The sequence below is a fragment of the Calidris pugnax genome, unplaced genomic scaffold (genome assembly GCF_001431845.1).
Source record: "Calidris pugnax isolate Ruff unplaced genomic scaffold, ASM143184v1 scaffold36, whole genome shotgun sequence".
In the NCBI taxonomy this organism is placed as follows: domain Eukaryota; kingdom Metazoa; phylum Chordata; class Aves; order Charadriiformes; family Scolopacidae; genus Calidris; species Calidris pugnax.
In genome coordinates, this window is record NW_015090825.1 from 1,843,841 (window position 1) to 1,868,738 (window position 24,898).

General features: G+C 42.6%; 1 protein-coding gene across 2 annotated transcripts in view; it reads right to left on the minus strand.

Moving 5' to 3' along the window:
- Nucleotides 1-24,898, minus strand: part of TEAD4 (TEA domain family member 4) — a 54,277-nt gene that overhangs the window by 19,012 nt on the left and 10,367 nt on the right. Inside the window, exons 3-7 of one of the 2 annotated variants that reach the window (XM_014940180.1) lie at nucleotides 8,330-8,394; nucleotides 7,416-7,478; nucleotides 3,411-3,545; nucleotides 2,228-2,271; nucleotides 16-71 (exon numbers count right to left, since the gene is read on the minus strand). In XM_014940180.1, the coding sequence (XP_014795666.1) occupies nucleotides 16-71; nucleotides 2,228-2,271; nucleotides 3,411-3,545; nucleotides 7,416-7,478; nucleotides 8,330-8,394 (363 nt within the window). The remainder of the gene's footprint in view (nucleotides 1-15; nucleotides 72-2,227; nucleotides 2,272-3,410; nucleotides 3,546-7,415; nucleotides 7,479-8,329; nucleotides 8,395-24,898) is intronic. The other variant, XM_014940181.1, reaches the window with a different exon arrangement.

Below are 24,898 nucleotides of genomic sequence, written 5' to 3' on the forward strand. Positions count from 1 at the left end.
CATTTCCTTACCTACCTGGTAATGGTAGAGGAGGCTGTACAGCATAAGGTTGTTGAGAAAAAGGTTTCACACTACAGAAGCACACAAAGAGAGATGGTTAACAAAAAATAAAACAAACAACCAAACAAAAAGACTCTTGATTAACTGATCGAGTACTTCCCCTGAGTAAGGAAGTGGCAGAAGTGGCTTTGGGAAATTATCTTTCTGTGTGGGCAAGAGAGGGTCATGGAGAAAGGCTCAAAAACCAGTAAGGGGCCAGGACTGGACTGGATAAGATCTCCTTGCAGGTGGTTCAGTAGGCTCTCCCTGCAGACTCGGAGATCCTTGTCAGCCTGTGAATACACTGGTGGCAATTCATTTATCCTTTCCTTTCAACCACAGAGAGATTTAAATTTATGCAAGTGGGTACAGGTCTGGGCTGGATGCCTCTCAGACTTTTAGGCTAAGATTCAGAGATGTTCCACACCCACAACTGAACCTAGCATTCAAGACAGCACAGCTCTTTTTTAACACCACTAAAAGAAAAATCAGGATCTGGAGACATCATCTTCATCAGGGATGGCACATACTTCAAACTCCTAAAAGATCCTCATTCACTTTCAAGCTAGAGGCATAAAATCTGTTTTTTATTTCTTACAGGATGACTTCCATCCTTTTACTAGCCGTTTTTCCTCACAAGATATTTTAATACTATCTGTTCCCTGATCTGCTCCACAAGCATTAGCAACAGCACCACAAGAGAGCAGGAACACATGACTTGGGTGAAGAACATACTCCCTTCCAGCTGCTTGCCCTTAAATTGGCTTAAATTTCTTCTGTCAGGTTAGGTAATAATAAGTGCGTCTCCATGCAAAGGAGCACAGAGGAACACTGGTCCTGCCCCAGCCCCTCCCAGGGCTGCCACAGGAGACCCATCAGTCCCATTGTCCAGGTGTCAAACCAGCCCAGTGAGCCAACTGGGAGGCTTACAAACCAGTCACGTTACAAATGGAGAGGGTTACTGCTTAGGTGTACAGGACACAGTAGGAAATTAAAAAAAAAAAAAAAAAAAAAAGGGAAGAGCATTTGGGGATTGCACAAAACTTATTATGGGGATGTTTAAGGAGAATATGGCAGTCACACATAAGAAGGTTAGTAGAGATGTCTGTCCATGCCCTGCACCTTGTCGGTGCAGTCTGTCCTATCTTCTCCTTAAATTCTATTTCTAATTGTTTTCTGCCATAAGAAGCTCTGGGTTCTGCGTGCGTGTTTCTGGAGCAGCCAGTGAGGACGTGATGACTAGTGACTATCAGGTCAGAGCAGCCAGCAAGTAGATGGTCTGGGAGCCAGCTGTGTGTGTCTCCAGGGGTAAGGATGCTTTCAGAGGGACCAAGAAGTCCAGACCTAATGACAGAGAGACTGCGGAGTCTGGAGGGGGACTGAAAGATGAATTTGTGTGTGTCTTCATCTCTGCGGGAGGTAAACCAGGGGAAAGAGAAGATCCAGCTACTGGGTGTATCTAAGCTGAGTTACTGGAGAGATTCACACTACGTGTGTGTTTGACACGTGCATCTGTGTGTGTGAGTAAGGGGCTTGCACCAGCAACCAGCATGGGGCTGTGGCCTTGGGGGCTTCCCTGCCTGGGTGGCAGCCCACAGGGAGAGGGGGGATCCCAGGGCAGCTACTGGGTGGATCCACAAATCCACAGATTCCCACTAACACACCTTCACACCCGCAGCAGCCAGAGAGGGGTACAGGATGGGGCTGTTGCGCTGTTTGTATTTATGTGAGTGCTGAGCACTAGCCATCTGTGCTGTTCTGTGCAGCCAGCCGTGTATTTATGTGTGTTTGTCCAACATATACACGTACTTCTGTGCATGCCTACGAGGAACACATGCTCAACCTCAAGGCTGAACCTGGAAGAACGGAGCTGCAGCAGTCTCACCTCTACCAGGCTGCTAAACTCAGCAGCTCCCTAGAATAAACCGTATTAGGCTGCCTGAGCCATGGGACATGAAGGGGGTGCATTCCATGTTGAATGTACCACAGGAAGGGTTTTATCTATTTAAGACTCTCTCGTGACTCTCAGTTTGTCTTCAACCATCTCAGATCCATGGTCTGTCTGATAACAAAGACCACATTATCTTAGCGTTTTATAAATCTCGTAATAGCGCATGGTGTCCCCCGGGCACCGCAGAGGAAGCAGCAGAAGCACCTGCTCTCGATGCTCCCGTGAAGGAATACTCACTCTTGGGAAGATCCAGCTTGGCCTGGCAAAGCTCCTTGCCAAAACTGCAAGAGAACAACATAAAGGCAAAAGTCACCACTCCCAGGACAGAGGTGAAAAGCAAGGCTTGCTCCTTTCCGAGGAAAGAAACTGCAAGCTCACAGACTTTCACTCTTCTTTCTACCTTCCTGGCTTCATCCTTGAGGAGGTGCTGACTGGTCTTCACTTTATTTCTACACGCTACTACTAGTGACATGCAAGCAACTGACCCATTTGTGGTTTTTAGTGTTAAATACTATGTATGCACCTTGTGCCTCTGTCTCCAAAGCTTTAATGATGTTCGCTCTCTTGGAGGAACTGTTTTCCTCAGGAAAGCTCCACAGGAATATTTTGGCAGGCAAAAGCTCACTAGACCCAACTCATAGGTTAGGGGATGCTGACAGGCCCCCTCTATTAAGGATTTTATATAATTTGTGACCTAAGCACTCAGGATGATCTTGGGAATGACAAGCTTGAGAAAGGGTCAGGATAGCCCAAAGGGTTTTGACCTAACAAGATCATAGAATCATAGAATCGTCTAGGTTGGAAGGGACCTTAAAGATCATCTAGTCCAACCATCAACCTAACTCTGACAAAAAAAATAAATAAGGAATAAGCAATTAAAAAAAACCCAAAAAAACACTAAACCATATTCTTGAGGACCATGTCAACCCGTCTTTTGAACACCTCCAGGGATGGTGCCTCAACCACTTCCTTAGGCAGCCCATTCCAATGCTGGATAACCCTTTCTGTGAAGAAATTTTTCCTAATATCCAGCCTGAACCTCCCCTGGTGCAACTTGAGGCCATTTCCTCTTGTCCTATCTCCTGTGACTTGGGAGACGAGACCGACCCCTGCCTCTGAACTGGACTAAGAAAGTGATACAAACACCTAATAATATTTCAGGCAGCTGAAAACCCAAAGGATCTGATTTTTCACTCACTTGTCTCATATTAAAAGGAGCGTATAGTGAAATTCTATTGTGCAGTGTGAGCAAAGAATCAGACCCTGACCTTTGAAGCCATAGGACAGATTTGCTCTACAAAGACAATGCCTTTTGGCCCATTCTTTCTAATGTTCTCAGGGATTTCCTGAGGAGGCCCCGACCCCTTTCAAATACTCAAGTGTCTTCAGCCCAACTCCTGCAAGACACTGATTCACTCACCCCAGAAACAGCAGGGTAGGCTGGTCGTGGGAGACCAGGCAAGGCCATTTTACTATGGAAGGCAGATGCAGAGATAATCTGGGCAGATGACATTGTAGCCATACTCTGCATGGCTTTATCTTTAGCTGCCTGATCCTATGGGCAAGAGTAGAAACAGAAAAAAAAACACAAACAAACCAGAATTATTATAATGATAAACAAGTTGCTTGGTCTAATGCTGTAAAAACCAGGATTCTCATCAGCTTCCTTGTAGGGAACAAGCACCTCTGAAAACCTGGGCAGCAGATTTGCCAATAACTGTCCTAAGAACTCTTCAAAGCATGTAAATCTTTCACCTAATACTGTAGCTTCAGATGCAATTAATCATCTTTTCTGAAATATTGGGATGACTGGTTTAGAGACTGCTAACTAAGCATTTATCCTTTCTGTCTGAAGGCTTTCAGCTGTACAGAAATGTTTTGTTATGGAAATTACAACCTTAATTGACTCCTGTGTTTTAATCATTAGTAAGAATATTCAATGGGAAAGACTCTTGCTTATCAAAAAACCTTCTAAAACCAAGCTCACAAAAGGAGTTTGTCATCATCACTGCAAAAAGACTACCTTAATTTGAGGCTGCATTAGTCTCAGGTAAAGCTGATCATTTTATTCCCATCCCTGGGGAAACAACAAATCTTAATAACCTCCCAGGACACGTATGCAAGGAGCATAGGTGTACTTTTTGTACTTTAACAGAGCTGTGGAATTGCTCTGTTTTTTTAACACATTTTTACAGGCAATGACTAGGGAGTCTGATATAAGTTTAAAACAAATAGCATTTTTCATTTCTTCTTCAAAGGAATAAACAAACAGAAGGACTTTCCCACGTTCTTCCTTTCTTCCTACATCCACTACAATTAATCTTCATCCTTCAAACACTCCACATTTATCTGTGACATTATAATTTTAAGTGGCAATGCCACAGACGAATTCATGGCCTGGAGAAAGTGCTGAAAGAGTTAAGCTCCTGCTGCCTTCTTCAGGAATTCTCACTTCCAGCTTCCTTGAACTGCAGTAACTTCTCACCCTTAGGTCCCTCTTCTCTCTAACCCCTTCACTTTCTCTAAGGTATTTTAAAGTTCAGACCCCACAGATTCTGACACGTCTAACACAAAAACATTTGGAGGAGGCATCATAACTAAAATTCAAAAATAAATGATAATGTGTAAGTGGAATGATCAGTAGGAATGGGCAACACTTAACCCATCCTCGTTTCCACAGTATTTGTGACTCCTGGTAGTACAATTCCAGTAAATGGAAGGGAAACATTTTAATTGCTGAAAAAGTTCCTAGGATTCTCCAAAACTCTGGGAAAGTTTTTCAGAATCTAGTTTAAATTACGCTTCAGGGAATGCTTTAAGGATTACCTACAACATTTGTTAAAGGTAAGGATCCTTTTCTGTTTTGTCATGACATACATAAGGACCACTTCCCAGTTGCCATTGCAGAAAAGGATTTTTAACTTGCCTTTACTTTCTCACTGGAAAAATCGTATTTGTCTACCTGAGTTTATATAAAGTTTATAGGGAAGAAGCGTTTACTTGTGGAGCTATTAAAGTAAAAACCAAACAAACATAAACAGTTAAGAAAGGAAAACATTTTATCTATTAGCTGTTGTGTTTTTCTGTTTTGTATAAAAGCCTGAGACTGCTGGAAAAAGCATGCTTTGGTAAAAGACACCTCCTTTCTCCTCAGCTAACAGTTCTGTATTAATTTGTATTGTGTTTCCAGCCCACACAATAACAAAAAAAAAAAAGAAAAAAAAATAAAATAAATGAAGCAAAAGCTTTTACCAAACATTTGTAATGACTGTACTTTCTTTTATTATTCTCAAAACACATAAATAATAATACCACCACATTTCCCTCCTTTTCCTTAGTACAGGTGATATTTATTAGCCACCCAGGACATGGAAAATTATTGATTTCTGGGAAATTTTTCTCAAAGCTGTAGCCCACTTCCCCACCTTTATCAGTGACAGGCACAGTGCATGCTTAGAGAAGACACCCCAATTTAAAGTAATTGCTCTGAAAAGCCAGCGTGTAGCTGCTCTGATTTCTAGGATATAAATATGAAAATGTACAGTCGCTGTGGAAAATGAACAGTGATGGAAGAACACACAGCTATCAGCAGGAACTTGGAAGAAGGGCAGCAGCTTTTGTGATTTCGTTTCCTTGCTCCACGAAAACGAGTAGGGAAAGCAAAGAAGTAAATGAGTGGAATCAGTGCTACGGACTTGCCTCGGCAGGCAGAAAGGAACAGTTTGGTACTGGGGAATGGCTCGCCGCAGGCAGCTGGGCAGAGCTCACAGCATGGCCCGAGGTGGTGTAAAAGGAGAACAACCAATAGCTCCGTGGAGCTCCCCAAGACACCTTCATTCCTTGAGAACAAAACCGGCCAGCTCCTGTGTGCTAAGTGGAAACAGGCTTGGCTGACTGGCTTTTCAATCACGCCAAATCCCAGAGCTGCGACATGCAAAAAATGGAATCAAGTTTAGAGATATAAGCAGCAGTAAATCTTTTAACACCCTGGGCAGTTGTTGTTTCCTACTCGCTCTAACTTGCCTTTTAAGCAGGCCTCCACCTGAACTGACCACTTAGCAGCACCACAGGTTTCAAGCCTAGGCAGCCCTACCTAGAAGCACTGAATTAGATAGTTGTAATTTGTGGCTCCTTCTCATTACCAGAGCAGCTGGAAACACAACAGGCTAATGACAGGTACAACACTGTTTTCCACAGTGGACCTGGGGATGGGACATGGGGGGTGCAGTCATGACTTAGAGGTAATCACTGCTTGCAACAGAGATGCATGCACTTCAGCACTGGTCAAGATTGAGTGCCAGCAGTTCACTTGCAGACAGTTGACCTCTCCTGGTGCCCAGCAAGGAGTTGCCCAGACAGCCAAGAGAAAGCACTGACAGCCGTCCACTCAACAGTCAGGACTGGAATGGGCTTGGCAAGGTCCTCATCATCACCTGAAGCATGGAAGATCAGGGAAGGAAACACACTTCCCTCCAGATCACTTATTACCGTACCAAATCAAGGTGGTCAGCATGGACCTTTCTTCTCTGGCTGTCTCGGTGACAAATAACAAGGACCAGACCTCACATCCTGTTCAACAAGCCCTTTCTGTATGGCTCACATTCTAATAGGGGACACCCTCTTGTGCAATTGTCACCCATAAACTTAACCGTCTTGACATTTCTGGCAACTCAGTCTGAGCACAAAAAACATCTCCCCGCTTCAAATCTGAGTGGAAATAAGTGTCAAGAGGTATCAGTTCATTAGCGTGATCTCAGAGCTCTTCCTACAGAAAGGAAAACACAGATCTGCTCAAGCAAGTAGTCAACTATTTTCTTTCTCATTAGCGCAAGCGTCTTCAAATTAAGCCTGAATTAATCAAGGGTCAAAGTCTATTCAGCTGGCACCTTTTTACCAGAGAAGATGCCAACTGTCTTCATTGCTTCCTCTCAGTGGTTATGCCAACTCAGGACACTTTCTCACAGACAACTCCGTATGATTATCACTGGTAGAAGTGGAACTAGCACTGCAGTAACTGTAAGGCTACCCTTTCCCAAGACCACCACAACACCAGGGACTGATTACTTGTCAGTATTTGTAACCATTAACCACCTCCTTCTCAGGTAAACACTCTTGGCATAGCCTAGGCATAGGCCAAGTCTAAGGATCTTTCAGACATGGATGACAGCAGCATAAACCAGAAGTAGAAAATAGACAAATAAAAATTAAAGTTATTGTTTCTTTATTCTTTAAATAGAATTGCTCCAGACGTCACAGAACTACAAGTGATTTCAGAACACTTCCTACTAAGTACCTTTTCCTCCCCAGCTTCCTACAGTTCAGAGGCTAAACCTCACCCTTTTTTAAGGCTATTCGAAGAGGGAATGGGTAAGCAAATGGCGGACTCAGGGAGCTTGTACGATATGTTAAAGGATACCCATCATACCTTGAGCTTGGCTTGGATCTCTCTAGCTTTCCGCCTTGCCAGGACCTGGATGTGACTAGATACCTGCATTGAAAGACAAAATCCATTTTCATTGCAGAGAAGTACCTGGTAGCTACTTGCAGAAGTAACCATGCTTTAGGCACCTTGTGCAATAGGAAGTTATTTAGGGCTGAGATAGCAACGAGATGCTTTTCTGAACATAAGTGTCATGAAACGAGGTGGGGGACCAGCAAAGATGGGCCATTAAGGCCTTTTCAAATGGCTTTATCAAGCCAGAGACCTCCTCTAAAACTAAAGAACCCATCCTTAAATCTAGGGATTGAGAGTTCTGATCTCTTTGCTCCCCATCTTGGCCTCCTCTTTGGAGAAGGGAAACCCATGTTCCATATCTCTGGTTGCTACATAATGAGTCTCAGAACTTCCCCATATCTAATGGAATGATTTAAGTTGGAAGGAACTTCTGGATGTCATCCACCAACCCCCCTGTCCAAAGCAGGTCTAGGGTGCTCAGTGCTTTGTCCAGCATAGCCTGGACTGTAATTCCCAAACTACAAAGATTTTCATCCTGTGTGCCAGGTCTTTTCAAAATCACAGTTGCTGTCCGTCTGTCTGTGCTGAACAAAGAATCTTCATATAGAGGACCACTGACGTTCACTGAAGCGTTCATTAGTGGACAAAACATATAAAAACACACACTGTTTAACAGCAGAAAAATTTGTGTCACGATGGGAAACATGAGCATTACAGTCCTATAGTAAAATGCCTGAGCTGACTCTTCCCACCATTATTAACCAACTCAGCACAACAACCTCTTTCCAGCAAAGCCAGAAACAGCAAAGGATTTTTTCTCATGAGCTCCCACCACTTCTAGTGGTCCAAAAAGCAAGTGTTTACAGGGAAAACTTCACACTTACCTGTTTCCTTGTGCGTGTTTTCCCTGTTCTCAGCTTAATATAGCGGGCAATCAGTTCATTTCGTCCTGGAACAAAGAAATAATGCAAATAGAAGTTTATACAAGTTTAGAGAGCTATGACCCCAGGGAAAAGATGCACAATGTAATTATCTATCTATAGAGATCAGCAGTAGGGCGATATTCCGTCACACTACTTTCTCTCTTAGAAAGATACTCATTAGTTCACATGGCAGAGGTCTGAGTTTCAGGAGCAGAACTTCGGGCTGCAAATTCTGTTTCCTAGTTTGCATCTGTATAGCTTAAAATTGCCAATAAAAAGGAGAATCATATGCTTTTTAAAATAATTACATTACCACAGTGTGTAGAAGCTGTAAACATGGATCAAGATCACTAGTACAAACAAAGAAGAAAAAGGAAAGGCACCGTCCCCAAAACATTCAGAAAGGAAAGAAGAAAGATCCAAGAAACAACAGGCCACTCGGCTTCACCTCAGTCTCTGGGAGGTGGTGGAGAATGTAATCCTGGAAACCGTGAAGGACGAAAAGGTGATTGCAAGTAGTCCACATGTATTTACAAATGGGAAACCATACATAACCAACCTGAATTTCATTGGTGGGTGAGGACAGAGCTGTATATACTGTGACTCTAGTATGGCTTTTGACACTGTCTCCCATAACACCCTCTAAAACATTCAGAAAGGCAAGAAGAAAGATCCGAGAAACAACAGGCCACTCGGCTTCACCTGAGTCCCTGGGAGGTGGTGGAGAATGTAATCCTGGAAGGCTTTTTTTAATAATTACATTAACACAGTGTGTAGAAGCTGTAAACATGAATCAAGATCACCAGTACAAACAAAGAAGAAAAAGGAAAGGCACCGTCCCCAAAACATTCAGAAAGGAAAGAAGAAAGATCCAAGAAACAACAGGCCACTCGGCTTCACCTCAGTCTCTGGGAGGTGGTGGAGAATGTAATCCTGGAAACCGTGAAGGACGAAAAGGTGATTGCAAGTAGTCCACATGTATTTACAAATGGGAAACCATACATAACCAACCTGAGATTCTACAGTGAGGTGACTATCTTGGTGGGTGAGTACAGAGCTGTATATACTGTGACTCTGGTATGGCTTTTGACACTGTCTCTCATAACGTTCTCATAAGCAACCTGACAAAGTATGGGTTAGATAAGCAGACAAGAAATTGAAAACTGGCTGAACGGACGGGCCCAGAGGGCTTTAATTCATGGCCAGAAGTCCAGTTAGAGACAAGTCTCTAGTCATGTATTGGGGCAAATACTGTTCAACATTTTCATGAATGATGTGCACATCCAACATTTTCATGAATGACGTGGACGTGCTGAAGTTCAAATGTGATACAAAAACTGTGAAGAGGCTGACACACCAGGTGACTGTCCATTCAGAAGAACCTTGACAGGAGAAATGGGCCAACAGGAATCTCATGAAGTTCAGCAAAGGAAAAGGCAGAGTCCTGCACCAGAGAAAAAATAACCTTAAGCACCAGTATATGCAGGGGGCTGACCATCTGGTAAGCAGCTTTGCAGAAAAGAACTTGGGGGTCCTGGTTGAAGACAAGCTAACAATGAGCAGGCAATGCACCCTTGTCGGACGGGCCCAGAGGGCTTTAATTCATGGCCAGAAGTCCAGTTAGAGACAAGTCTCTAGTCATGTATTGGGGCAAATACTGTTCAACATTTTCATGAATGATGTGCACATAGTGCACCATCAGCAAGTTCACACGTGATACAAAACTGTGAAGAGGCTGACACACCAGGTGACTGTCCATTCAGAAGAACCTTGACAGGAGAAATGGGCCAACAGGAATCTCATGAAGTTCAGCAAAGGAAAAGGCAGAGTCCTGCACCAGAGAAAAAATAACCTTAAGCACCAGTATATGCAGGGGGCTGACCATCTGGTAAGCAGCTTTGCAGAAAAGAACTTGGGGGTCCTGGTTGAAGACAAGCTAACAATGAGCAGGCAATGCACCCTTGTGACAAAGAAGGCCAACAGCATCCCAGGCTGCATTACAAGGATTGCTGCCAACAGGTCACGGGAGGTGATCCTTCATCTCTACTCAGTGCTGTTGAGGCAATGTCTGGAGTACTGAGTCCAGTTCTGGGCTCCTCAGCACAAGGAAGGTGTGGACACACTGGAGTGAGTCCAGCAAAAGGTCCACAAAAATTATGAAGAGACTGGAGAATGTTTCATATGAGGAGAGGTTGAGAGAGCTGGGACTGTTCAGTGTAGAGAAGATTTAAGGAGACAATCCTTCATCTCTACTCAGCGCTGGTGAGGCAATGTCTGGAGTACCGAGTACAGTTCTGGGCTCCTTGGCACGAGGAAGATGTGGACACACTGGAGTGAGCCCAGCAAAAGGTCCACAAAAATTATGAAGAGACTGGAGAATGTTTCATATGAGGAGAGGTTGAGAGAGCTGGGACTGTTCAGTGTAGAGAAGATTTAGGGAGAGTTTTATCAATACATGTAAAAATACCCTGATGGGAGGCAAGGAAGAAGAGGGAGCCAGCCTCCTCTCAATAGTGCCCAGAGAGGACAAGAAACAACAGGCACAAACTAAAACAGATGAAATTCCATCCAAAAACAAGAAAAAAAACCCCCACCTTTTTACTATAAGGGTGATCAAACACTGGCACAGGCTGCCCAGAAAGATTGTAGAGTCCCCATTCTTGGAGATACTCAAAACTTAACTGAACACTATCCTAGGCAACTTGCTGTAGCTGACCCTGCTTGAGTAGTAGGGCCAAAGTAGACAATCTGAAGAGATCTCTTCCCACTGAAATGAGTCTGTCCTACTGTGACTCTAAATAATAAAAAAAAATAAATAATAATGGGGAAGTATGTGAAAATAGTTCAGTGTCACATGATATAGTGTATTAAAAGTGTTTTCAGGCTCTTGCAGGCATCCTGAAAAAGGAGCATTCTTCAGAAGAGATACAGAGAAGGAGGCTTAACTTTGTGGAAGGTTTGGGGAGCTCCCATAAACAGGAAGGTGGGGCACTGGCTGGAAGAGGTGAAGGAATCCTTGTCCGATTATGGAACAAGCACACATTGCAGGCTGAAGACAATTATGTTTTACACCTTGATTATCATGATGACACATAAGATGACACAGTGAGATTAGGCCCCTCAGGGCCAAGGGAAACGAAGACAAGTAGCTTTATGTTCAACGCAAGAGGCAGCAACATGAATGAAATGGCCAACAAAACGTGAAGCTACAGGGTCACTGGTACAGAATTTGAAATTGCTTGGAATGAGAGTAGAAAACTGCAGAAGACTCAGGTCCAGGATCTAAAAATCAGTAAGAGACACAGAGGATGAGCTACTGACAACTTCAGCAGTGAATAGGAGAAGGAAAACAGAGAAGGATGAGCTAGTGACAACTTCAGCAGTGAATAGGAGAAGGAAGCTTAGACCCAATTCACAGTTCTGTTTGAGAGTGGACACCAAGGCACGAGGCAGAACATGCGGCTTCCATACACTGGCTCCCACGTATCAAATCTAAATAGACACACAGATTTTTATTCTCTTCCTGGAGTTGGAGGAATAAAGAGCAGAAGGAGAAAAGCAGCAGTTACACATCTGAACTCTAGACTGATTCAAGGCAGAAAACATGACAGAAAGAGCAGGCTCTGCAAAATAAGATGTTGGTGGTGACCACGCTAGGAGCAATACAACACCTCAATTAAAAGTTGGGACTGGGAAGTGCAAGGCTGTGAGACATGTGGCTGCAAGTGTTTGAGGAATGAGCAGGAATAAACTGGGAAGCAAAAGCCACAGCTTTTGTGAAGTTTATGTATAACAAAATTATAAAAAAACCAAACCAGTATTTTATATGGTAAGATTATAAGTCAAATGAAGAACTTGCACATTAGGACAACACAGACACCAAAAAAGCAAGCAGTCAAAATAGATGCAATATTTATTCCAATAGTTTAATACTCCATTAAAAAGTTGACATTTGTTTTTATTTTAAACCCATTTAACTTGACCCTGAATAAAATGAATGCAAGAAAGGACTCTATGCCAGATATTAACCACCCAACTCTTTAGGGAAGAGCTGGCAAAGCTCCTAATTTAGGCCGTGTTCATGAAGCATAACCAAAGGACACATAGGGATGGGAGAGATTTTACATTTACAGATCTTAATCTTTTCCTAATGGTGTCATTAGAGAAGCTCTCCTTAATCCCCTTGGAGAAGAATCAGGTCTGTAGCTAAGAAAAGAAAACAGCTCCAGCTCCTCTATACACAAATTAGGAGATATTTCTCGTGCCAGAAACACAGCTCCCAGCGTGTAAGCACTGACCTCTTCAGTTCCCACAGCTTCAGCATTAGCTCGGGGACATGCCCAGGAGAGTTTGATGGGAGCAGATGCTGTTCCGCTACCTTCCACCCCTGTTGCTTTTCCAACCAATGTAACCGTTTTTACAAAGCCCAGACCAATTACTACTGACACATACCCACACCATCTTTTCCTCCTGCCAAGAATGACACGTATGGCTTTTCAAAGCCTCCATCTGTTGAACACGGATCCGAGTTCAAAGGTAAGAAACAAAAGAAGTGACTCTTCTCAGACAGATTCTGGCACACAGAAAATTTCAGAAAGATAGTTTGACACACTTCAGAAGTGGAAAACGTGCAGAACAAAATAAGGTGCTCAAACCCCATTATCTATAAAGAAACAAGAAGGAAAAATTATATATACCAAGATGATCTTTTGAGGAGCAAGGGGAATGAGTTAATGGAAGAGAGAGGAAAACCTAACCTTGAGAAAAACTGGATGTGGAGAATTTCAGGCAAACTTTTAAAGGGTGCATATTGGGCTATACCGACAATTTGAACACATGGAAACTCTCCAGACACTGGCTCAAACACAGGTCATCCTTGCAAAACTAATTTCAATGGATTCTCAACCAGACACAATAAATGTTACAGAGCAAATTTAGGTTTGTTGTGTTACAGAGCATTATTCTGCTTCTGCAGGAGAAGGCTGCAGGGGTAATCCATGTGAAAGGATGCCATGAACAGCCCAGTGCTACTCACAGTTGATTGCCAGCCATCTCCAAAATGCATGAAAACAACAATCTATCAAAACCTCAACCAGCCAGAGGAGCACAAGCTACCTTTGCTCAAGCGTATTTTGGAAAGGGGCAGGAGACAGATGAGGGGGGAGCAAATTTAGGTTTGTTGTGTTTCCACAAAATTTTACAGACCAAGCAGTCTGACAGAGCACTATTCTGCTTCTGCAGGAGAAGGCTGCAGGGGTAATCCATGTGAAAGGATGCCATGAACAGCCCAGTGCTACTCACAGTTGATTGCCAGCCATCTCCAAAATGCATGAAAACAACAATCTATCAAAACCTCAATTGGCCAGAGGAGCACAAGCTACCTTTGCTCAAGCGTATTTTGGAAAGGGGCAGGAGACAGATGAGGAGACACACAAAAGGAACCACAAAAAGGAGACATGTGAGGATGCACAGAAGGAAAAGTGCAAGGTATATAAAAAGACACTTTTGAAGAAAAGAAGGAGAAAAGGAGATGTGGTAGGGGACATTGTTGGGGACATGGCTGGAAAAGTACCCTTGGAAAGAGGTTTGGAGAAAAGGAAGGAGAAAAGGAGACATGGCTGGAAAAGTACCCTTGGAAAGAGGTGCTCCATGGCAGAAGAAGTACACTTTGAGGTAACTGCAACCCATGGAGGACCCACACCAGAGCAGGGACAACCCTGAAAGAAGCCCATCAAGAACCCACATAGAAGCAGAGGAGCAGCAAGAAGCACCAGAGGGGAAAACAAACAAACAACAAAACAAAAAAACAAAAAACAAAAAAAAAAAAACAAACAAAACAAAGCAAAAACCCCCAAAACAAAAACACCCCACAAACTAAAAAGCAAGGACTGGCAGAAAGAACAAACCCAAACAAACTAAAAAGCAAGGACTGGCAGAAAGAAACCTTTACATAGTGACCCCAACCTCCTGCACCACCCAACACCTTCCCAATAAAGGAATTAGGAGGGAGTGTTATAGAGAATAAAACAAGGGAAACTGAGACTAGGAAACGAGGAGCAGAGGCAATAAACTGTAGTCAACCCAGAGAAAGTGGGAGGTGTTTCCTTAAGTGTGTCTTTAACTGTTTGTCTTTGACAACATCAGCAAAAATTGCAAAGCTCTCAGGCCATGCACTTTGCTGGAGAAGACTAGAGGGAGGGGAAACTGTTGTAGGAATAGCACATATTAGAAGCTGGTATGGAAAATCTCTAGAAAAAGCATTCTTATGTGGATCCTGAAAATTTCCAGTTTTAGAATACACTTCCCACTTGCCACCACCTCTCATACAGCCTTCCTCTTCCAGAATTGTCTCCCCACTGAGCCAGGGAAAAACAGAAAGGTGGCAGCTAATAAACATACTGGCAGCAAAAGAAAAACCCAGAGCACTTTACAAAGACATTAGCATCACAGGGATTATTAAATACAGAACTATGCAAATTGCCGAGCCGAGCAAACTCTGCAATAAGAACATATTAAATTACCATGAATCAAAACTGCAGGAGAAGCAAGTCCTAAATGTCTTTTGGCTTTCTTATCAGAAGTTAGATGTAAGCAGGTATTACGCTGCTTGAAACCTGTAGGTTTGCAGCCTCTGGAAAGCACTTTCTTTGTTTCACAACCCTGGCTGCAGGGTCAGCAAAGACCAGCACTCCTCACTTGGCTGGAACAGGCAGAGCTGTCACAAACCATCAGAGGGTTCATTTTTTAGAGCCATGTAGAGCGTCCCTCAGTAATGTGATCAGATGTTGTGTTCTTAGAATAACTCCTGCTGAGACCTGCCATGGTCACCAGAACCTGCCAACAGTTGTGCCTCCTCTGTCAAAACTGCGCATTAGGTTTCATGAAGCTCTGGCCAACACACCAACTGCGGCGCGACACCCAGAAGCTCTTTATCCTCCCTGTAGCCTTCCCCTTGGAAGCATGGCATGAAAAAAAGGAGTAAAGAGATACTCTCTTACATTCTTTACCTCTCACTCCTAACAGATAAATTTCCAGGGCATCGATTTAGCTCCCACTCCATCTTACGCTAAATTGCAAAACTTTGCATTGAGTAGTTATCCAGGAAGGTGTTTCTAACAGAAGTGAAAAAAGAGGCTTTTTGATTCTCCATTTACACCTGTGCTCCTTTAGGTATAAGAGGAGAGAAGTGTTTGCCTCCAAGGAAGGGGGGGGAAAAAATCAGGGGAATTCTGCACAGCATTTCTCAGTTCTACATCAAAGCTTTGAGCTGGCCTTCTGCTAGTAATGGTATATTACTGCTTGTACAAGAGGCAGACAAAGCATCTCTTTAAGCCCTATAATTCCTTGCACACCTGTTGCCAAAGAAAGTATAAGAACCAAAAGCCTCTCTTCTGTGACGAGTAAAAGCAAAGAACTCAGTGATTTCTGCAGAATCCTTCCAGTGGGAAACTGCATGAAAATATCTGCTTCTTTTGTGTACCCGAAGCAAACAGATGCACCTACCTGTGAAGTGCAGCAAGGATAAGAGATCTACAGAAGCAGCTATCCAGCTGTATACAATGAAAGGTTAATCAAAGCAAGGTCAAAGAAGTCATCTCAACTATCATTTCAATCTCTTTGTGTCATTTAATGACAGCTTCTGTGACATGGCTGCCTCCTGAACTTGCTAAGCATTTAGTTAACTGTTCATTAGAATCAATATAAACATAATGATTTGTGTGCATCAGACAGCATGACAAATAAATCTAGGCAAAAGAGAGAATTTAAGGACACCTCAGCTGCCCAACAAATGTCAATGTTTCTCTATACACACGAAGCAAAACTAACTGCTGAGCAAGTCTTACCAGAATGACACTGAAGGTAAAAGCAGTGTATGTTATGTTCACATGTGCATGTACCATATAGGACTAACGGCCACTGGGGTCTGCCCCGATCCATACCTCCCTGCACAGCCTTGCTTTCCATCTCTCATTCCAATGCTTCCTTTTCCAGCTACACTAAATGCCTCCCTGGGCTTCACTTTTTCCAGAAACAGGGTTGCAGCATGAAAAAACCACATTTTTGTCTTTCTGACAGCTAATCCCACTAATCTTCACTATCAAGATGCAAAGGCACTCAACTCTTACTGATATAAGCCTTAATGTTAGTTTTAATGCTATCTTTCACTTTACCATAAACCATCTTTTCTTATCAAAGCCTTGGTAAGAAAATTCTGCCAGCTTCCCAATTTCCCAGCCCAGCTTTTTCAAGGCAAGAGAAAATGCAGTACATGACCTTTCCTTCTCTGACCTGGGTTCCCTTCATCCCTTACTATGTTCCTTGACTTTTGGCAATCATTAATGTCACATCTTTCTTGATTACTTATCATGCTTGCTTTCAACCTTAAAATCTCTTTTCAGGAAACTTTATGAAGTTTTAAACTTTGGCCTCTATCTCTCCTATAGGTCCTCCTCTGCTTTTTTTCTGCGTTTTGTCTTGGTATACAACTTCTGTAACACAGTGATGATGTTCAGCACCCAAACTCTTTCAAGGGCTCAGTCCTTCCCTCCCTTTCTGTTTCAGCACATACTTTTACTATCAGTTCTAACACCACCACCACTACCAGAGTGGAGGCTATCCCCAAAGTCAATAAAAATTCTACAATAACCATCTCCCTATTCATCCCTGTCTTTCTTCCTCTCTTTGGGAACCTCCCACCTCGCTCCCCCACCATTAATCTCTAAACTCTGTTGTTTGCTCTTCACTGGTCTTCAGTCTTTGTTGGTACCTATAAACTAAACATACTGAGCAAATTCTGTCTTGTTTTTCCCATTTATCTGGACTGCAAGTGTGGCAAATTCCTGTAGTAAGTAGCCCCAACCACAATGGACAACCTCAGGAGCAGCATGTCTATTTTTGGCTAGGAGCAGGTGACAGCTCTTGAAATGATATATTAATAATGATAAAGTGCACTCTGATCAAGCTCCTTTTGAGACTTTTTTTTTTTTTAAACAACCTGTATTTTTATTCCTAACTTTTTTACACTGAATCCAGAGAGAACTTAATATACTACCTCTGTGACCACCATACTGGGATCACTTCCCATGAAAGAGACAATAAGAAACCCTATTGCATTTTACTGCACTGGCATATCCTACAAAGACATCTCTCCCCCCACCAACGCAGAGCTTCAGTGCTTAATAGTCAGCTTCAAGTTCCCACAGCACCATTGCACACACCAGAGAATTTTATATGCAGCTGTGAGGAGAAAGTTTCCTCACTTGGACCATTTATTCGATGTTTTGAATTTGCTCAGTATTAACCTTCCACAAGAAGACTCCCTGAGCTCATGCAGTCCCTACAACAAGGGGATTTGGAGAGGAAGATTCAAAGAAAGCTAAACCAGTACTTCTGAAAATTATCAAAACAATCAGATACCTGAAAATACGATAGTGAAGTGATTAGCATCACCACATCACCAGCTCCTCCCTGACACACCTGATTTCATCATTTGACTGTGCAAGTGCTGAGCTCCTTCCTCTTCTGAAACGACAAAGAAGTTGAAGCTTTATTTACTGGGCAGAATGTGCCAGTCAAGCACCTCACATGTGAAAATGGCACTCAGGTGATCAATCTGTCTGAGGCCTTAAAACTCAGTCATCTCATTTACTAACTGGTCTAAATGCTGAAACCCCCTCTTGAGTAAAAAAAGGCCTTTTGCTGGGAAAGTTATTCCTTTCCTTTTCCACCATATAACCTGCCCTCTTGAGTAAAAAGGCCTTTTGCTGGGAAGGTTATTCCTTTCCTTTTCCACCATATAACCTAAATTCACACCTAGAAACACATGAATTGCTATCCCTGTTTGGAAACTGCTGTTTCTTGATGTTTAAGACACTTCACACAAAGTGCACGATAATAGTTACAGACCCTGCAGGTTTTGGAAAGCTTCTTATTGGTTCCAAACAAGGAGCGGAGATAAATGAAGTCAGTCACCACGGGCGTAGTTACAGCAACAAATTCTTCATCAACAAAACAACCTGAAGAGGTTCCCCTCTCCTCGGCTGGTCATTCCTCCCCTCCTGCAATATTCCATCACTCCTGTGTGCAGCTGTACCACTTAAATTACTGGAAGAACAGGGGAGGAGGTGGGACTCCAAACAGGACTGACACACACCATTCTAATTACCAAAAATTCAAAAATAACCCCCCCATTTGGATTTTGTTGTAGGTTTTGTTTTTCCTAACCAGCCTATTTTTAATTGGATTGGTGAACGAGTTCATTTTGTGACCATATTAACTACAGCACTGGCACAGCAGAGAGAACTGACAAAGAATCAGGGCAGAACTTCTTAAACCAGTTTTGCCACCAGAGAAACTGTAGCCTGGAACCGTCCTCCACCTAACCCCCACACACATACAGACTGGTAAGAAAATGGGCAAGGCTCTTCCTGTGCTTGCATCATTTGTCTAAAGGCTAGACGGAGTCAAAGTACCTCCTAATTACTGCTCCAAAGATGAGTGGAATTATTCCTTGTAAAGATGTAACTTTTACTAAGTTAAAACCAATAATATATACAGGATATTCCCTCACAGGAAGCTCCAAGCTACGCAGCTCTTCACCACCCCTCAACCTTCAATAGATTGGATGTCCTCATCAGCTGTGTTTTCCCACATTATCACCTCAGGCCATAGAAAGGTAAGATAATCCATCCAGTAACTACCCCTCCCATGTACACGTTAGGGGCTGCAACAGGAACAGAGCTGGGACTTGTTCTGGTGCTTTCCAGAGTAAGACTGATGAGAATCTTGTAGAAGCTGTTTAGATTCAGTTTGACTGGGAAATCCCACAATCACACCAAAGCAGCTCCATATAGTAACACAAGTCCTTCATACGTCAGAGAGTGTACCAGGAAACACCTGAAACAACCAATAACAACCCTACATGGAAAAGCATGTCAAATTAAAGGCTTACAGGCTCTTAGGACACCCGAGAATGATGTTATAATGGCACAAACATACTTTATTCACTAAGGCCCAGGTTCAGAAAAACATGACCGCTGAGGGTAGCACTGAAACTAATGTTAAATTAGAACAACATCTTCCAATTCCTGCAACTCCAAGTTCTATATTACAGACCCAGCCATCTACTAAGTTCTTCCTTAGGTCAATAAACATCTTCTCTGCTTGTTTCAGTAACTTCCAATAGCCACAAGGTATCTGAAAGCAACTCTTCAGAGATATTGCCTTGAAGGACAGCAAAAACTTCAGCACCTCTCCTCCTCATTTTGCAGTCAGCTGCCTCTGCTGACACCAACTACTATTTGCACTGTTTCTTGCAGATTTTTGCCCAAGTCCTAATCTTGTGCACGTGCCCAGACGACAGGCTGACCAAGTACTCACAGCTTCAGCTACAGGAGGTCGAAGGGATCTGAGAGATCCACGCAGCCACTTGCACAGAACCATGCGGTTCTCAAGGCATCTGGCCTGGTCTGGCTTAGTCCCATGAGGAGTTGTGACTGCTTCACTGGACATGGAAGAGTGGACCAGGCCCTGCTCCTAGCCAACGGACTGAAAATTATGCTGCAGCTTCAAGGAAAGCAAAAGAACCCAGAGACTGTTGTACGGATGTAAGTGGAACTGCTGCCACTTCACCAATCTTCAGTTTTTGCCATAATAATTTAGAGTGCAATCATTGTCCGTAATTACTTTAAAGCATGAAGTTATAATTTCAGCTTAAACGAATGGCTGGCTACTGCCGAAAAAATGTTTGCCTTTTCCCCCCTAACTCACTCTCACTGAATTGTTCCACAGGTCATTTCCCCTCTCTCATCTGGCCAAAGTTTGTCCAGAGCAGTTTGCCAGCAGTTCAGCAAGCTCGAATGGATCAGCAAGGATTCTGCCAGGAACTGAATTTAGCCCAAAAAATGGGAGCACAAAGCTGGAAGCGGAGCAGGGGAGCAAAGAAACCGGAGTGGCAACGTCCTCTCTTCTTCCACCCTGAACTGTCAGGTCATCTCACTGTTTCTGAAGGAAATGTACTCTTAGTCTCAACAGAGAACAGTTTTACACCATTCCAGTGCTAGTTAGAGATGGCATATACTCTAACAGGTGAAAAGAGGAGGTGGACAGAAAAGCCTGGCAGAAACGCAGTCTTCATAATGGAGTAGCTATCCAGGAACTGCTCTGGATAATAGCTGAATTCTGCCAACCTCATAAAATTTCCTTACAGTGGCTTGTGATATTTCTCTTCCTGCCCTCTTTCTGCTCCTAACACTGGAGCAATTCTGTTCTACATTCTTTAAACATCTGCTCCCTGACTGAGTTTACAGTGTAAGTCCAATAGATAGCTGGGCAACCATGATTCAGGCAGTGACAGGAGAGCAGGAACAAGAAGATGACAAACCTATTTAAGCTGCAGAAATACCTAAAAATGTCTATGGATCGAGAAGAAAATTTGCAAATATCTAGGTGCTTCAACTACCTTCTGGATTAAAGCTGCTATCTCTAGAATTGTCAAATCAGTTTCCTCCAATCTTATCCACAAAGGGTCAGACTAGACATGAGCAAGTTTAAGCAGAGCTGGCACTGCCTGTGGGCACAGGAACAGATAAAATGACCTTTGAAGGACCCTCCCAGCACCATTTTCTTTGATTTTACAACTAAAGATGATGATGTAGCTTTCATATGCAGCAATGCTCATAATCCCAAGTCAAGGTTGAAGGCAACATTGTGCTAACACCACACATGCATGGGTGTTTCCCTGTAATACTGGTGTGCTTAGAAATAGGTCAATGTCTAGAGCACTTGCAGTCAACAACTTGGGTCATTCCTGTTGAGTTCTCTCATCAAGCACTGGGAACACCCCCGACACTTCAGTCCACAGACTCAACGCAAGGTCCTGAAACGGGCTTTGCAATTACTGCACAAAAATCACCCTCAAGAGGAAAGAAGAGCGATTCAGAAGACACATCACCCGAAAAAGTTTCCATGAAAACAATGTCATTTCCTCTTCAAGAAGCTAGAGACAGAGCAAGACCCTGCCCGTGTATGTGCATGTGGTGAGCCTCAGAGAATTTGAAGGAGTACTCAGAAGATGGGTCACAAGTTCAAGGTGACAGTGATGAGGAACAGCTGCTGGCCACGCACCCTTCAGCAGCAGGTGTCCCCAGGCCCCAGAGGTTTAAGTCAGTCCTACAAGCGACCAACAGACTTACAAGACCATCTGTTTGGGCACAAACTGACACAGCCTTCACAGTTTTGCTGCCCAGATCTTTATCAGACAATACAGGGCTTGTTATAGATTAGCTAATGAGCAACTGTTTAAACCAATAGACAGCCCTAGTTCTCACGTGCTCATTATCTGGATCGTACATGAATGAGAATACTGCTGCTTCTTTTAGCTGTAATACTGTCTTTTTCTGATCGAGCAGATTTCCTTCACATCGGGGCACCCCTTAAGGCACTATGAACTGGGAAGGTTACTTCAGCTTGTACTGGTTTTGTTTAACATACGTATAGGGATACTTTAATAAAGTTTCGATAAGTTATATTTCATACACGCCCTCCAGCAATAGGGCATGTCTTTGAAAGATACTTTAAAAGAGAGTTCATGTGATAGATTTTGATTGCTTGCACTGTAAAAATAAGAAAGCTCCTTTTTTCCTAGGCCGGGTCACTTTCACTGTGCTATGACACTTATCAGATCTATGGATGTGCAGCCCCTTGCTTAAGAAATGCTATCACCCTTCTCTACCCAATGTCTCACTAATCAACAGAATCAAGACAAGTTCTGAGAAAGCGCTCCTGGTCTTTATCTTGAATTTGCTCTTCTTGTTTTAGACCTGAGGAAGGGCCTCTGCACCCATCAGTCTCAAACTTACTCATGTCACAAAACCACACATAGTATAAATCATAATACTAACAATTTTGAAAAAAAAAAACCTGCAGATACTCATAGTGGAAAGCAATATTTGGTCACCACCTAATGCCTACTGTTCTCCATTCCCTGTGTAAAATGATAGTATGTCTAATCTAGAGTCCACCTCACATCCACACAAAACACACATATGCACACACCACGTTCCTTAGGACTAGTTTTACAAATATGTTCCTTATAGTTTTGTCTGATACAATTTATAAGTCCCAAACAACAGCATTTGCAGTTTAACGCCGTACAGAAGAGATACCTCAGCACTGAGCACCATGCTGTCATGAAGCTTCTTCTGATACCCATCCCATATTCCTTCTTTCTCTCCCATTAATCCTAGTCATGCTCACATGTTCCACATAAAATCCCTCTCCCTCCTAAATGTTAACACCCTTCAAATATTTATAGACTGTTATTATGTCCCCCCACCCTCCACCTTTCAGTCATAGCTTAGCCAAGCTATGTATATTTAGCTACTTTAATCTTTCCTCCTAAATCAGTCCCTTCAACTCCCAGAGCTCAATGTTAAGTCTGGTATGCTTGTTGCTCTTCTCAGAACTCAACCCATGTTTTTGAGATTATTCTGGTAATGTGTTGGCAAAAACCTGTCCAGAAGAGAGCTTCACATGTGCTTGTTTTAAGGAAAAAAGAAACCCAAGCCAGTGGATGTTATTAATTTTAATTTTCCATGTCTGAATTAAAAATCTGAGAAAAAAAAAATCAATCTGAAATTTTAAATGTAAGCGAACATTTTGTACATTTAAGAGCAGATCAGCAACTGGAAATACTTGGATCCAATTGTGAAAGTATGTAGAGTTTTTTAAAATGTAAATAAAAAGCCCAAAACCAAACTACTAAGGTTCTTTTACTAAACTTTTCAGAAAAAAAAGGAAATGCGTAAAGTTATCCAGAAGCACAGCAGAAGCAAAACAATGACTTGCAACAAAGAAAAAGGTTGACAAATGAAACTGAGACAGTCTCTCAGGTACAAGGCAGATGAGTGGATACAGCTACAGAGCATAAAACTGGCTTACTGAACTAGAAATCAACTAAACTGGCTGTGTTATTTCCAATGTAAGAAAAAATTGACTTGCTGACAATATACCACTAATTCTCCACTATCTTGGAGAATTACTAAACATTGGAATTCTAGAAATGAAAAAGTTAGAGGAGGAGCCAGAAAGGTAATATGATGTCACTAATGAAGGAAGGACACGATCTGCACAACAAAAAACACAATCCTGCACAACATGCTTGGTTTTAAGTCTTGGTTTTAAGATAAAAATGGGACTACAAAGCTGCCAAAACTCAAAAGGGAAAGCAAAAAGTATGTGCTCTTTGTTGAAGCAACACAATAAAGCAACCCCAAAAGCAGTCAGAGTGATTTTCATAACACGTAATACACGATAAAACTGCTAATATACTTCTGTTCAGTACTAGGTATTTTAAGGAAAGATGCTACAGCCAGTACTATTAACTCTATTAACTGCAACAACAAGCAGTTTCCTGGTTGGTTGGCATTTCACAAGTGGTAAACTCTTGTGTATTTAGGAAATGCTTGGAACTTATTGAAAAAAATATTTCTTTTCATATTTGCATGGAGAAAACACCAGTTAAACTGTTCTTCAGTTTAACATGAAGAACTAAAAACTTGACTAGCAAAGGAGATGGAAGAAAAAAGCTTGAAAAACTCCAGTAGAAGTTTAACATGTTGCAAAGGTCTCCAGAAATCTGGCTTCAGTCAACTGCAAAGCACTAGAACCACACAAAAGCAAAGTTGAAAGCTGACTCGGTGAAACAAAACCTTGACATTGAGCAACTCCAAGAACATCACACTTCCCACCAGGAAAAGGCCATGAGGGAAAAGTCTGCGTCCTGACCAATTGTCCACAAATCTAAGTTTCATCTGTCTTCTACTGTTTAAAATGGGAGATAAATTTTTGTTACCCAAACTGTGGGATAAATGGCTCTTCTGCGGTTCACTAGGTCACAACAGTGGAAGGGAGAAGAACTGTAGAAGTATCTCTCTGCGGGATATTACAGCTGAAATTCAAATTTTGCAATTACATGGGCTGGCCCGTTCAGTGTCAACTGAGTTCCAATGGCTTTGATTGAAACATCACCAGGCAAGATGCTAAACCAGGTATAGAAAGAAAGCATTTGAAGACTGACACCTCAAAGATTTACATATTTGTAACAGATACCATGATTTTCCCTCCCCTCAAGAAGTAGTCTTTACGAACCAGGACAGGCATTGAATGTTTTGTGCTTCTTTGACTTTGTTTGCTTTTCAGTTTTGTTTTTAATGGATTTCTGACGTCAGGGAAAACATTAACTGACAACACAACCCTTTGAGACTAAGCCAATATCCTGCAAATTTAACCTAGTCGCTTCAGAACAGGGGTTGGGAGGGACCATCTGTGACGTGGTAGTTTTTGGCATCAGACTGACCTTTTATGCCAGCTTACTTCATGCTGCTAGCTAAAGTCTTTGTAGTTAACTGCCTGCTCCAGGTTTTAACTAGTAACACGGTTAACTATTCTTCCGTCACTCAGCCTCTGAGCTTTGGACATCTTTAGATATTTCCTATCAGCCGCATTAGGGCTTTGACTCACAAACAGATG